Here is a 14,957-nt window from a genome sequence, read left to right on the forward strand (position 1 = left end):
TAATTTCTTTCTTAACCTTTTCAAATATTTTTTTAAATCATTTTAATATTGAAACTTCTTATTTAATTATATAAAAAAATAATCCTACGTCAATTTACTTTTCACACTTTAACAATTAAACCATTATAATTATATTTAATTAACTTAACTTTATCATCAATAAAAAAAATTAAATGTTATTTCCTAAACAATATTTATCAATAAATTTTACATTATATTAAAATATTACAATAAAAAAAATAAACAAAAGATACTTTTTACCCCTCGACATTGGTCAAACCGACGACACGGTTAACCTGTTCATACACACAAAAATTTACATATAATAATTATGTGTCAGCCAAGTCGATGTATTTGTTGAAATAAATAAAAAATATTTTCGACCAAACATTGACCAAAACTGACACTATACTATCCAAAACTTTAAAAAATATTATTTCTTTCATCATATATGACTCGATGTATTGCATTTTTTAAAATATTTTGCATTCGCTTAAAATGAACTTGATGCATTGCGTCCACGTAGTATGAGTTTGGCCGAACTTATTTGCATCCTACTTTTAACGGACAATTATTCCAGATAATAAATCAACCTTTTTCTTGTAGTGTGACATAGGAAGCCTTTTCTACTTTCTTTTCTTTAATATATTTTAACATGCAAAGTATATATATATATAAAGATTCCTCACTTAACTGTTATTAATTTTTTTTTTCTATTTTATCCTTATATTAATATTTAATTTTATTATTGTATTATGGTTATTGTGTCATTTCTTATTCCCCTTTCTTAATTTTTTTTCCATTTTATCTTTACTTAATAATTTATTGTATTAATTTATTTTGGTTATTTGAACATTTTATAATTTCAAAAATTAATAAAATAATTTTAAAATTTATTTTATTTGTTATTATTCAACTGAGAGTGGATAGAAAGATCTTCTCCTCTATTAAATAAAAAATTAAAAATATTTGTAATATTTTGTGGACCACTTTAGTGGGAGAGTGAAAATTTGTTACGTTACTTTTTTTTATTTAAACTGATATTCTTTTTTATTAAAATGGTAGAATTTTAAAATTGATTTAAGAAAAGGATTTTATGATTATCTACTACACATAACCCACGTATCCTACTTCCCACATTCTCTCTCATATATAGGTACCTACTCCCCACTTTCTCTCTCCACTACACGTAACACGTTTTTTTTTTTTTACCATACTTCTCACTTTCTTTTCTCTGTTCCTTTTCACTTTCATGTAAATAAATAAATTCATTCATTCTCTTTGCCATATGTAACTTTTAATTACCGCTCTCCACTATTTTATTAATCTACTCTTTAATTGTATACTCTTTAACTTCTCATTTTAATTTTATTAAGAGAAATTGTTTTTGAAAAAAAATACTAAAAAAACAAAAATAAAAAATGCGGCCCGCTAGTATATATAAAGTTGATGCAATAATAAGAGATATCTCCAGGTTTAAAAAGTCAAAATTATTAATGAAGATAAATAAATAATAAAGTGTGGAGAATGAAACCATCAACAGAAAAAAAATGCTAATCATTATTAATTATTAAAGAACGTGTACAATTTATGAGCTTCTGAACTTAAAAATTGTTTATTTTATATTTCTTTAACAAACTTTTGATGTTCTTTAGACTGGTCTTGGCTATTTAAGTTTCGATGTTGATTGGCATAAATGCATGAGCTAATCGTGAAGGTTGCTTTTATATTACATACTTAACATCAGTTTGTCTTTTCTATTGCTATTTGCTGGAAAAAAAAATGTAACATCTTTTGAATACTTTGAATATATGTAGGATACATAGGATATATATGAAAAATACTTGCGATATACGGTAAGAAAATATTATTAAATGTTTTCTTGGGCTAGTTCCACACATTAGAATTTTATATATTTCTATAACTAAATGGTTGTTCACACATATGTGATAATACAACAGGGATTAGAAAACACTTTGATATGGTCAGTGGTTGTATAATAATAATAAATTAACCTTAATGTACCAGTTGGCCCCTTATATATATGACATAGAAAAACAGAACATAAAGGCATTGAGAGGTATATTAGTTAAGGGTAATAAGAAAAGCTTTCAATCTTTTCTTACTACATCATTCATGGCTGAAATAACATCAACTATAACCCAATCACACTCTTCTCAACCTAAATTGAATACTTCTTCTCAGGTAACAATGGTGAGTCATCACAACGCAGATCCTTTTTCTGCTTCGGATGATGACATACCCACGGTTGATTACTCTCTACTGTTTTCTGATAACCCTGTTCAACGATTTCTTGCCCTAGAAAACCTTCGCCAAGCATGTCAGGAATATGGCTTCTTCTATGTAAAAACTTTCACCACCCTTCTATACTTCAAATATATATGTCATGCACGAATCCTTTCTTTCAAACTCATCACACCTCAAATATTTCATACGTATTTCAACATATTTATGATTATTGCTTCGTATGCATGCAGCTGGTAAACCACACCATCCCAGATGAAGTGTTGGACTCTATTCTAAAGGGATTTTCTGATTTCTTTGATCCAAAAACCATAGATGAGAGAAAAGTCTTCCGCAAAAGTGGTCCATCAGACAAAATTCGATGGGACCTAAACTCGTCTGCTGGAGAAAATAGGGAATATCTCAAAGTTATCGCACATCCCCAGTTCCATGCTCCTTCTAAACCATCAGGGATTAGGTATTCATAGTATTTCTCTGTAACTGTTTTATATTATTGTGATGTTTCATCCGTATATGTTTTACATATCTTTTTCGGACATTTCTTTCATCAGAAAAATCTTAGAAGAATATCACAAAGCAATGAGGAATATAGTAGCAGGATTGGCAGGAGCAGTGTCCACAACCTTAGGGTTTGAAGAAAAGTACATAGAAAAGGAGTTGAACCTGAAGTCAGGGTTTGATGTAATGGCTATGAATCTATATCCACCAAATTCTAGATCGAAGGGAGTAATTGGTATCCCTGAACACACTGACCCTGGCTTCGTTGTTACCCTAGTGCAAGATGTAGATGGTGGTCTCCAAATCCTATCCCATCAAGGAAACTGGATCAATGTTTATATACCCCATCATGCCATACTCATCCAACTTGGTGATCATCTTGAGGTACTTTAACTCAATTACCTGTGATTAATTCATATTTGGTTACTTGAAGAAGTTTATACCTTCTGTTAACTGTTTTCATCCTTTGACTTAGGTCTTAACCAATGGAAAGTACAAGAGTCACATCCATCGAGTTATTGTGAACAAAAATAAGGTGCCAAGAATATCAGTGGTCACCCTTCATGGACCTGAGTTGGACAAATTCATCAGCCCCGCCGTAGAGTTTGTTGATGAAGAACATCCACAAAAATACCATGGGATGACCTATAAAGAATCATTAGAAGCAAATGGGGGGGATGACATAGATGTGCAATCCTCACTTGAGAAACTTAAGATTTATGTATGAAACTTTAATTAATATGATATTAAGTATATGACATAGGAAGTTGTCATTAATAAGATATCATGTATTACTATATATTTGTATCATTATTGTATGAATAAACTATTCTATTCAATTAATAAATTAAAATTTTCTTTTCGTTAATTATAGTTTCTATTCATGTCTCACTCAAGAAAGTAATTTCTTGTGACAACTTTTTTTCACATTAGTAACAAAAAACTGTGATAAATATTGTAACGAAATATGATGTTGTTAACACAAAGAAACATCACAAAATAAATTTCATAAAAAATACGTGAAGAATTTGTTAATTGGCACATATATGTTATTAGTTATTCCTAATATTGGTTATTCTTTTGTCTTATATAATTTAGATATAAAAAAAGAGATCTTTTATTTTGTGATTTGAGAGTAAAGACTTTAACCTTATTAGTGGGCACAATATGTATTAAATGATTGATGACTTAATTAATTAAGTGATGCTAAAAACAAATTAGAAATACAGCTGAAATAACCTACTGAAATAACCTACTTTTATTAATGTAAGAGAAGATATTATAAATTAAAATATAAATAATAGGTTAATTTATAACCTCAAACCCTCTTTTTCAAATAATTGTCAGCAATGTGAGATTAAGTCAAAATCAAGAAACACATACCCATTATTTCAGTTAAATTTTGCTGCTAGTCATACGTCACTAGTCACTCTTCTTTTTCTCACGTGTTTCATAGCTTTCATATTGTTAGTGTGTAGGTGAAGATTTCGATTTATACCCAACTTTTCGCAAAACCTTCAACTCGTATGGTCTTTAAAATTTGTTTTTAGTTGAATTGTGGATTTTTTTAGACAGATCAGTTAAATGAATGTATTTACACAACCTGTGCATTCTAATATTTTTCAATTTAATATTACAATATAATGTTAATAAATTGCATGGTGCATGAGATATTTTAACCAACTTCTAGTTCTTTGCATGAAAGGCGAAGAGGTGGGAACATTAACAAGGTCTTAATCTTTGCAAGAATAATGTTCATGTTAAAGTTACGTTTATTAAAGGAGAAAATCTTCTAACCCATGTGAATATCTGTTCTAAACTAGAGAGCCTTTGGAAACCTCTTAATAAATGGAGGGTAATTGCTTTAGGGGAAAGGGTTCTTGGAGCTTTCTTTTACATTTGTGAAACATCTTAGAAAGTCATCGTTTTTTGTTCATGGAATCTTAATCTAGGAATCCTAATGTTATTACTCTCTTGGACACGAGAATGTTTTCCCAACCTTCATAGAAGTTCTAATGACCAATGTTGGGTTTGTATCCTAGGTTTAGCTTTGTTGAATCAAAGATTTAATACTTTTTAGTTTAGAAAATCTAGTTAAGTTATTTGTTTTTGTTAAAGACAAGATAGCATTATTCAAACAACAAATCATGTAAGATGTAAGTGTTTTTTCTAACAAATGATACAACACTTTACAGTTTTGTTTTTCGTCTGACATGGAACAAATGTAATTAGGTGATAAGCACATAGAAGTAAGCTAACCTTGTATTTCATAAAATTATATGCTTATTCACTACAAAAAATTATGTATAAAGTGCGGTTTTAATATGGCGGTTACTAATAACCGCCACAATTTACCGTATAATATGACATTTTATGAACCGCCAGAATTATCCTTTAAAATGTGTCATTTTTAAGTGTCGCAATTATCATTCATAATGAAATTCCCATTACCGCGTTTGCTTTCCCTCCCTACACCATTTCTCTTTATTCTAATTTTTTTTTCTAAAACTTGTTGGAAACGTGCTTTCACAACCACCATTACCTCCCACTCTCTTCCGCTTCTCTGCTAACTCACTCTCTTCCCCCTCTCTCCTAACGCAACCGCTAGAAACCCTTACGCGATCTTGACGAAACCACAACACCATCTTCAGGAAACCCTAACGCTCATTCCTCTGTCCGCCATTGCCGCCTTCGCACAAGATTGTTTCAGGTTTGTGCTTGCGCGCCCTAACCCTCTGTCTTGGAAATTTTTTCGAAATCTAACTTCTGATCTTTGTTCATTGATTGTGCAATACGTACTCGCGACCTTCATTTGTTGGGTCTATTAGTGTCTAAGTTCAAGAGGGGAGGGGTGAATTGAGCTTATAAAATTTTCGCAAGAACACACAATTTTTCAGTATTCCAGATGCAAAAAGAACAGATTGTTTTTACATGAAACAGATTGATTCTTCAGAGCAGTCTTGGCACAATTTGAATTTTGTTCAATGTAAAATTGTGTTCAACAAGAAATATAACAGAACCAGATCAGCTTAATATTGTGAGGATGAAGGATATAGCTATGCTTAGAAATCAATCAAAAGTTACACAACACAAGGTTTCAAGAAGTATGATCCTTTCTCAGGTTTTAAAGAATGATCAGTTTGTTTACAATTCACTTAAACCATTATATGCAGCAACCTTGTTTATGATCATAAAACTTTAACAAATCAGGAAGAACAGTTTTCACTTAACCCAGAATTAACAGATTCAATTTAAAAAGAACAGATTTAGTTCTTGACAGAATTAAGCAAAACACCAGAAAAGAGTGCAGGGATGAGAATGCGAGATACACACGGTTTTATACTGGTTCACTCATACAGAGCTACATCCAGTCTCACCTTACCCCAAGGTGGAATTCACTAAAAACAGTGCCAATCACTTACAAACACAACAGTTCTTGAACACTACAAGAACAACACACACAATGCTGAAAAACCCTATTTCAGCACACCTTGCACTCCAAGAAACCCTATCAAGGAGTGACTAACACTTACACCTTTACAAAACAGAATAAAGGAAAGATTACACCTGAAAAGAAGATGCAAGAACTCAAAACCAGTAGTTCAATTTGCTGCAGAACTGCACCAGCACCTTCACCAAGATTCAAGGTTTCCTAGAACAAGCACACTTGAAAATCTCTTTGGAAAACCTTTCAAAAACTCTTTCAATCCTTCTTCTCACATGGAAATTGTTTGATCTCTATCAAAAGCGTAATTCCTCAGCACTGATTCATGTGAGAGAGACTTTTCTTTATATAGAAAACAGTTTCTAACTTCTTTTCAAAAAAACAGTTGAAAAGCAGTTAAGAAAACAACAGATTCAGTTTTGAACTTAACAGATTTATTTTGTGAAAATTGCCAACTCAGCTTAACAGAAATAACTGTCTGAGTGGTACCTTTGGAGCCCTAACTAACTTGTGAAAAACCTTTCAACTCACCAAGGAATAAACCTGTTCTTTCTCAGTGAAACAGATTAAAGTATAACGCACAGGCCAGCTCAGCTTAACTGAAATAACGAACTGAGCTTTCCCTTGGTGCCTTAACAGAAATTTAGAAAAGCCTTTTAACAGAGAAGAAATAAACAGATTCTTTCTCCATAAAACAGATTTATTTGTGTACTGTTTTAAAACTGTTAAAACCATTTTAAAAAGCTTTTCAAAAACTATTTAACGAAAGCCTTTTTAACAGAGAAGAAATAAACAGATTCTTTTTCCATAAAACAGATTTATTTGTGTACTGTTTTAAAACTGTTAAAAACATTTCAAAAGGCTTTTCAAAAACCATTTAACCACATCATGTGCTTGATCTAGACTTGGTTAGGCATCTAGGATAGGTTACACAGCAAAAGGCAATCATACACACTTACAAGCCTAATTACAAATGAATCTAAAAACTTATTACAATCTTCAAAGCACTCAGGCCATTTTCTTCATCAAACACACATCAAGCCTTGGTAGGGAAGAAGCTTCCTCCAGCTTCAACAATCTCCCCCTGTTTGATGGAGACAAATTCCCTTTGCTTTGCACAGCTTTGAAGAAAGATCATGACCAAATCTGTACAGAACTGTATACAAAGAAAACAGGTGTTAAAGCAGAACAACAGATTTAGAAATGATATACCTGCAGATTTAACATCTGAATCATATCAGCAGCCACTGTGAATATCATCTGCAGAACCTGTACCAGGCTATTCTTAGGCTGTTCTCTAGGCTATTCTTCTCCCCCTTTGGATTCATCAAACAGAATGGGAGCACAAAATACCACAGAAACAATAATAGCCATACATAACAGTTCAAATAAAACCAATAAACCATAGAGGTTCATTACAAATCACAAAACAACTAAAAACCAGTGCAGAAACGAAACAGTACATATTAATTCCAAATTGCTCAACAACATATAAAAGATAAAGACTTAGAGATAGGATCACTTGTTGTTGTAATAGAGCTCAGCTAGCTGCACTTGAATTCCTTCAAGTTGATCATCCAAGTGTTGAAACCTGGCATAAGTCATCTCATAATGTGCCTTTTGCTCATCTGTGAGTGTGTCCAGCCTGCTTAGCACCTGTCTTTCAAACATAGACAGAGGTTGACCTCTGTACTCAGGTGCCTCATATGCAACCATTGCATTTTGGCTTGTAGCAGCAATATCCTCATGTCCAGCAGAGTGTACTGGTGATGCATCCATGTTCTGCACTCCATCAGCATTTTCTTCTTCATTTTCTGGATCAGCAGTTTCATTTTCAGCTCTGTTTGCAGCATTCCTTCTGAATATCCAGCTATCATCTTCCTTTTGAAATCCCATCTTGAGGAGAGTGGAGTTGTCTATCTCACTTGCTGCCTTAATTGTGTCATTTCTTTCATTTGTAGTGTCAACTTCAAAGTAATCAATTAGCTTTGACACAAAAATTGCATATGGAAAGCGATAGTCTGGTAACCTTGTGGATTTGAGCATATGCTCCACCATAGTACTTACCCAATTTACCTTGAGTTGATTCATGATGCAGTATAGCAAAATCAAGTCCTCTTCATGGAGAGTTGCATGATTACTTCCTCTTGGAGTAAGCTGCCAAGCAATGATCTAGGCAAGGAGTCTTGGAATGATTGTGAGATTTCCAGCATGAAATCTAGCCACTGGTTCAGCAGGATTCCTTACACAACTTCTGTAAAACTGCATCTTGTTGAATCCCTGGATTCCAGCAGTGTTCCCTTTGCTTACCTTCATTCCAGAATATTTGATTTCTCCCACATTGCTCCATATTTCCCTTGTAATCTTCAGCTTCACACCTTTCACATGGGAGACCAGATTTTTGCCATCTTGAACCAAGTTGCTGTAGAAAACTTTCACTAAATCTGGATATACATTTCCAGTCATCTCTAGAAAGTTCTTCAGCTTTTGATGCTTGAGCAAGGTTTTTGCTTCAGTCAGATTTTCTTCTCTCAGCCAAGAAAATTCCAGCACTTTGGGTGCATTGACTTGCTTCCTGCTTGTCTCATGGATGTACCTTGTCATTGCTTCAGAATCTCCAGCAAACCATTTCTCCAGAATGCCTTGGTTGCTGCTGGATTGCTCTTTGGATTTCTTTCTTCTGTGTGATGAGGATGCCATGCTCAATCTGTGTTTTCCTGCACCAGTTTATTAACATACAATTCTAAAGAAAAACAGCACAGATTATTACTCAGAACAGAAACGAAACCTGTGGTGAAGCAAGTGTGAACCTGGACAGCTTATAGCACAAATGAGAAAGTGTGAGAAAGAACTGATTTGAGCTAGGTTTTAATAGAGCTTAAATCAGATTTTAGAAATCACCAATTGTAAAAGAAAATCACTTAAATCAGATTTCAGCAATTATGGATTAAAAGGAAATCAATTTGATATGCTTCAGATTTTATTCCTGTGGTGCAGCAGATTCAGGTGTGGATTCACGTAAGAATATCTTGGAACCTGATTTTGGTACATCAAATCTGTTGCATCTACACAAAATCCAATTAGTTAGGATACCCACACACTAATTTGCATGAGTTTGCTGGTCAATAACCGTAAAAGCAGTCAATAATAAAGTGAGAGGGAGAAAAATAAATCTTTCTCTTTCCTAGTCACAGCTGTGATTTCTGAAACAGAGAACGAAACATGTTAAAACATAAAACAACAGATTGAAATTTTCACTGCAGAGGACAATTCAAGCTAATTATACCCAATTCATTTAAAAGAAAGTGAAACCTGTCTTTAGCAAGTGGTTTAGTGAATAGATCAGCTAATTGAAATTCAGTACCAATGAATTGTATATTACATGTTCCATTAGCTATATGTTCTCTTAGAAAGTGATGTCTAATTTCAATGTGTTTAGTCCTTGAGTGCATGACAGGATTCTTAGACAGATTTATGGCACTTGTATTATCACAATTTATAGGTATGTTATTTAACAGAATACCAAAATCACTTAGCTGCTGCCTTAGCCATAAGGTTTGAGCACAACAACTTCCAGCAGCTATATATTCTGCTTCTGCTGTGGAGAGAGCAACACAAGCTTGCTTCTTGCAATGCCAAGAGATTAGACTTGATCCAAGCATGTGACAAGTCCCACTTGTGCTCTTCCTATCAACTTTGCAGCCTGCAAAATCAGAATCTGAAAAGCCAAACAAATTCAAAGATACCTTGTTAGGATACCACAATCCAACATCCTTAGATCCTTGCAAATATTTCAGAATTCTCTTTGCTGCATTGTAGTGTGATTCCCTTGGATCAGATTGATATCTAGCACATAGACATACAGCAAACATAATGTCAGGCCTGCTGGCAGTTAGATATAATAAGGAACCAATTAAACCCCTATATTTCGTTTGATCCACTGATTTTCCTGCAGAATCTTGATCCAGCTGACAACTTGTTGAAATAGGAGTGCTGATTGCTTTGCATTGATTCATATCAAACTTCTTGAGCAGTTCCTTGCAGTATTTTTCTTGACTTATGAAAATCCCATCCTTGAGTTGCTTAACTTGTAGACCAAGGAAGAAATTCATTTCTCCTAACATTGACATCTCAAACTCACTTTTCATGGTTTTCACAAAGTCTTCACACATCTCTTCATTTGTGGATCCAAAGATAATATCATCTACATAGACTTGCACAAGTATGATATCTTCACATTTCTTCTTTAGAAAGAGAGTTTTATCTGAATTGCCACGGCTATAACCTTGAGACAGCAGAAATTCACTTAGCCTTTCATACCATTGCCTAGGTGCTTGCTTTAATCCATATAAGGCTTTCTTAAGCATGAACACATGTTCTGGATTCTTGTGATCTTCAAACCCTGGAGGCTGAGATACAAACACCTCTTCATTGATGTAGCCATTTAGAAATGCACTCTTGACATCCATTTGAAATAGCTTGAAGCCTTGTATGCTGGAAAATGCTAGAAGAAGTCTGACAGCTTCAAGACGTGCTACTGGTGCATAGGTTTCACCAAAATCAATACCTTCTTCTTGGTTATACCCTTTAGCAACCAGTCTTGCTTTATTTCTAGTGATAGCTCCATGTTCATCCATCTTGTTCCTGTACACCCACTTGGTTCCTATGATGTTCATCTCATGCTTCCTTGGAACCAAAGTCCACACTTCATTGTATTCAAACTGGTTCAGCTCTTCCTGCATTGCTGTTATCCAATTGCTGTCTTGCAGTGCTTCTTCCAAGCTTTTAGGCTCAATCTGTGACACAAAAGCTACTGTTCTGCAGAAGTTATTGAGTGAATTCCTTGTTGAGATTCCTTTCTCAATTTTACCAATTACATTGTCAAGAGTGAGATCCCTTGGAGTCTTCCATTCTTTAGGCAGTCCTGCATTCACAGTAGATTCTTTGACAGAATTTGGATTAGTAGCATCAAGCTCACTAGACTGATTTTGTTGCATAATTGTTCTTAAATCATCCATACCAGGTTCATCCACAACAGATTTGGGCACAGAAAAATCTGTTTCATCAAACATAACATGTATAGATTCTTCAATAGCAAGCAATCTTTTGTTATATACTCTATAAGCATGACCATTTATAGCATAACCAATATGTATTCCTTCATCTGATTTAGGATCAAACTTCCCCAGATTATCTTTACCATTATTTAAAACAAAGCATTTGCAGCCAAACACCCTAAGATGACTAATGCTAGGCTTTCTACCTTTATACAATTCATAGGGAGTTTTCTTAAGAATTGGTCTAATCAATGTTTTGTTAAGCACATAAGAAGCAGTATATACAGCATCAGCCCAAAAATATTTAGGTAAACCAGATTCATTTAGCATAGTCCTAGCTAACTCTTCTAGTGATCTATTCTTTCTTTCAACAACACCATTTTGTTGGGGTGTCCTAGGAGCAGAATAACTATGTATGATCCCATATTTTTCACAATATTTATCAAACTTTGCATTTTGAAATTCTCCCCCATGATCACTACGAATCTGTTTTATCCTATTTTCATTCTCATTATGCAGAACCTTTGCAAGTTTCTTAAAGGCTTTATATGCATCATTTTTAGAAGCAAGAAACAAAGTCCATGTATATCTTGAAAAGTCATCAACAAACACCAAAGCATAGTAATTTCCAGCTAAGCTAGCAGTCCTAGATGGTCCAAACAAGTCCATATGCAAAACATCCAAAGCTTTATTTGAAGAAACCATATCTTTTGATTTAAAAGAAGTTCTAATCTGTTTTCCCTTTACACAGGCATCACACAATCTGTTATTTTGAAACTTTATGTTTGGTAAGCCAGAAACAAGTTCCTTAGATTTTAGCTTGTTCAAGTGATTTGTGTGAATGTGAGCTAGTCTCCTATGCCACAGCCATGACTCATCATTTTTAGATAGCAAACACTCATTTTCAGAACAACTCTTTATAATGTCTAGGAGATAAATGTTGTTTACCCTTTTTCCAGTGAACAGCACCTTACCAGAATTTTCATTTGAAATTGTACAAGTATTTGCTTCGAAATTGACCTTGTATCCCTTGTCACACAGCTAGCTAATGCTTAGAAGACTATGTTTTAGCCCTTCAACATATAGGACATTCTCAATTGTAGTTGAGTCTTTAGTACCAACATCTCCTCTTCCAAGAATTTTTCCTCTATTGTTATCTCCATATGTGACATGCCCTTCAGCTTTGAGTTTCAGATTTATGAACTGAGTCACATCACCAGTCATGTGCTTTGAGCAGCCACTGTCTAGGTACCACTGGTTTCTCCTGCTGTTTTTCTGCAACAAAACAGATTTAGCATATATGGTACCCCTTTAGTCTAGGGTCCAGCATGATTAACACCTTTCCTTAGGAATCCATTTGGCCAATCCTTTAGGAACAAGATATTTCCTAGCCTTACATGTTCTAGATACATGACCAGATTTCATACAATAAAAACATGTTGCAGTATGCATTGTTTTTGAATTACTAAAAGAGGAAAAACCTGTTTTGGAAGGAACAAAGAAACTTGACAGCTTTTTCACATTGCCTTTCATTCCAGAATTATATCCTAAACCATTTTTATTGAAAACAGCATTCTGTGAACCTAATAATGTTTCAAGATTTTCTCTTCCCTTAGTGAAATTTGAAAGTGTTTTTAACAAATACTCAACCTGTTTTTCCAGCTTTTTGCAATTATCACAAGTTTTAATTGATGCATGCAAACATGTCAATTCAAGACTAATTAATTCAGTTTTAGCTTTGTGCAGTTCTTCTTCAAGAGCTTTGACCTTTGGTTCAAGTACCTTATTTACTTTATTCAATCTGTTGCACATTACAGCCAACCTGTTTGCTTCATCATGTGTTTCCTTAAAGGCTAATAGCAGTTGATCATAGTTTTCAGAATCAGTGGAGAAATTACTTACTGAGTCAGAGTTGGATCCCTCATCATTCATCATGAAGCAAAGATTTGCTTTTTCACTTTCAGTTGAAGAATCACTGGATGAGGATACATCATTTTCTTCCCATGAGATATATGCTCTTCTACCTTTTCCTTTGTCACTCCTCTTGCTTGCTGATTTTTCTTTACTTTGATTGTTTGGACAATCAGCTTTTATATGACCTGGTTTACCACATCCAAAGCACGTGTAATTGGAAGAATTTGAATCAGTAGGTTGTTTGGAATACCTCTTTCTTTGCTGAGTTCTGTCACGGTTTTTCTTTCTAAGAAATCTGCTGAATTTTCTGGTGAGCAGACTCACAGTCTCATCATGTTCTGGATCACCTTCTTCCTCACTTGTATCATGTTCTATGGTAGTTTTCAGAGCAATTCCTTTGGCCTTCTTTTCCACTGTTTCTTGTTCTTTCAATCTTTTCAGCTCAATTTCATGTTCTATCAGCTTTCCAAAAAGTGCTGCAGTGGACATCTTGGATAAATCTCTGGATTCTGAGATTGCTGTTACCTTAGGCTGCCAGTTCCTATCAAGACATTTTAATACCTTAATGTTAAGCTCTTCCTTGTCAAAGACTTTACCAAGGCCAGTGAGGTGATTTACAATGTGTGTAAATCGTTTCTGCACATCTGCAATACTTTCTTCAGATTGCATTCTGAACAGCTCATACTCCTGAATTAGTGAGTGCTTCCTTGCCCGTTTCACATCATCAGTTCCTTCATGAGTCACCTCTAGTACATCCCACATCTCCTTTGCTGAGTTACATTGAGAGACTCTAAAGAACTCATCCATATTCAGTGCAGAGGTGATGATATTCTTGGCTAAGGAGTCATATTGGGCCTTTTTCTTCTCAGTTTCACTCCATTCAGACCAAGGCTTCTTTATTGTTTCATCTTTGACAACCTGCATAGGTATAAAAGGTCCACTGACCACTGCATCCCAGATTCCCATGTCAATAGATTCCATAAAGATCTTCATCCTGATTTTCCAGAAAGCATAGTTAACACCACCAAACATAGGAGGTCTATTAATAGATGCACCTTCAGCAAAAGGCATTTTAAACTCAGACATCATACACACACTTGAGCAAAATACAAGCCCTAGCTCTTGATACCAATTGTTGGGTCTATTAGTATCTAAGTTCAAGAGGGGAGGGGTGAATTGAGCTTATAAAATTTTCGCAAGAACACACAATTTTTCAGTATTCCAGAGGCAAAAAGAACAGATTGTTTTTACATGAAACAGATTGATTCTTCAGAGCAGTCTTGACACAATTTGAATTTTGTTCAATGTAAAATTGTGTTCAACAAGAAATATAACAGAACCAGATCAGCTTAATATTGTGAGGATGAAGGATATAGCTATGCTTAGAAATCAATCAAAAGTTACACAACACAAGGTTTCAAGAAGTATGATCCTTTCTCAGGTTTTAAAGAATGATCAGTTTGTTTACAATTCACTTAAACCATTATATGCAGCAACCTTGTTTATGATCATAAAACTTTAACAAATCAGGAAGAACAGTTTTCACTTAACCCAGAATTAACAGATTCAATTTAAAAAGAACAGATTTAGTTCTTGACAAAATTAAGCAAAACACCAGAAAAGAGTGCAGGGATGAGAATGCGAGATACACACGTTTTTATACTGGTTCACTCATACAGAGCTACATCCAGTCTCACCTTACCCCAAGGTGGAATTCACTAAAAACAGTGCCAATCACTTACAAACACAGCAGTTCTTGAACACTACAAGAACAACAC

General features: G+C 34.2%; 1 protein-coding gene across 1 annotated transcript; it reads left to right on the forward strand.

Moving 5' to 3' along the window:
* The first annotated feature begins 2,072 nt into the window (after positions 1-2,072).
* On the forward strand, positions 2,073-3,631 carry LOC137815432 (2-oxoglutarate-dependent dioxygenase 19). Its single transcript, XM_068618564.2, has 4 exons — positions 2,073-2,364; positions 2,499-2,722; positions 2,817-3,147; positions 3,239-3,631. The coding sequence occupies exons 1-4, from the start codon at positions 2,137-2,139 to the stop codon at positions 3,488-3,490; spliced, it is 1,035 nt and encodes a 344-aa protein (XP_068474665.1). The 5' UTR covers positions 2,073-2,136; the 3' UTR covers positions 3,491-3,631.
* The last annotated feature ends 11,326 nt before the right edge of the window (positions 3,632-14,957 follow it).

Source organism: Phaseolus vulgaris, chromosome 1, assembly GCF_051622355.1.
Source record: "Phaseolus vulgaris cultivar YP4 chromosome 1, ASM5162235v1, whole genome shotgun sequence".
Lineage (NCBI taxonomy): Eukaryota > Viridiplantae > Streptophyta > Magnoliopsida > Fabales > Fabaceae > Phaseolus > Phaseolus vulgaris.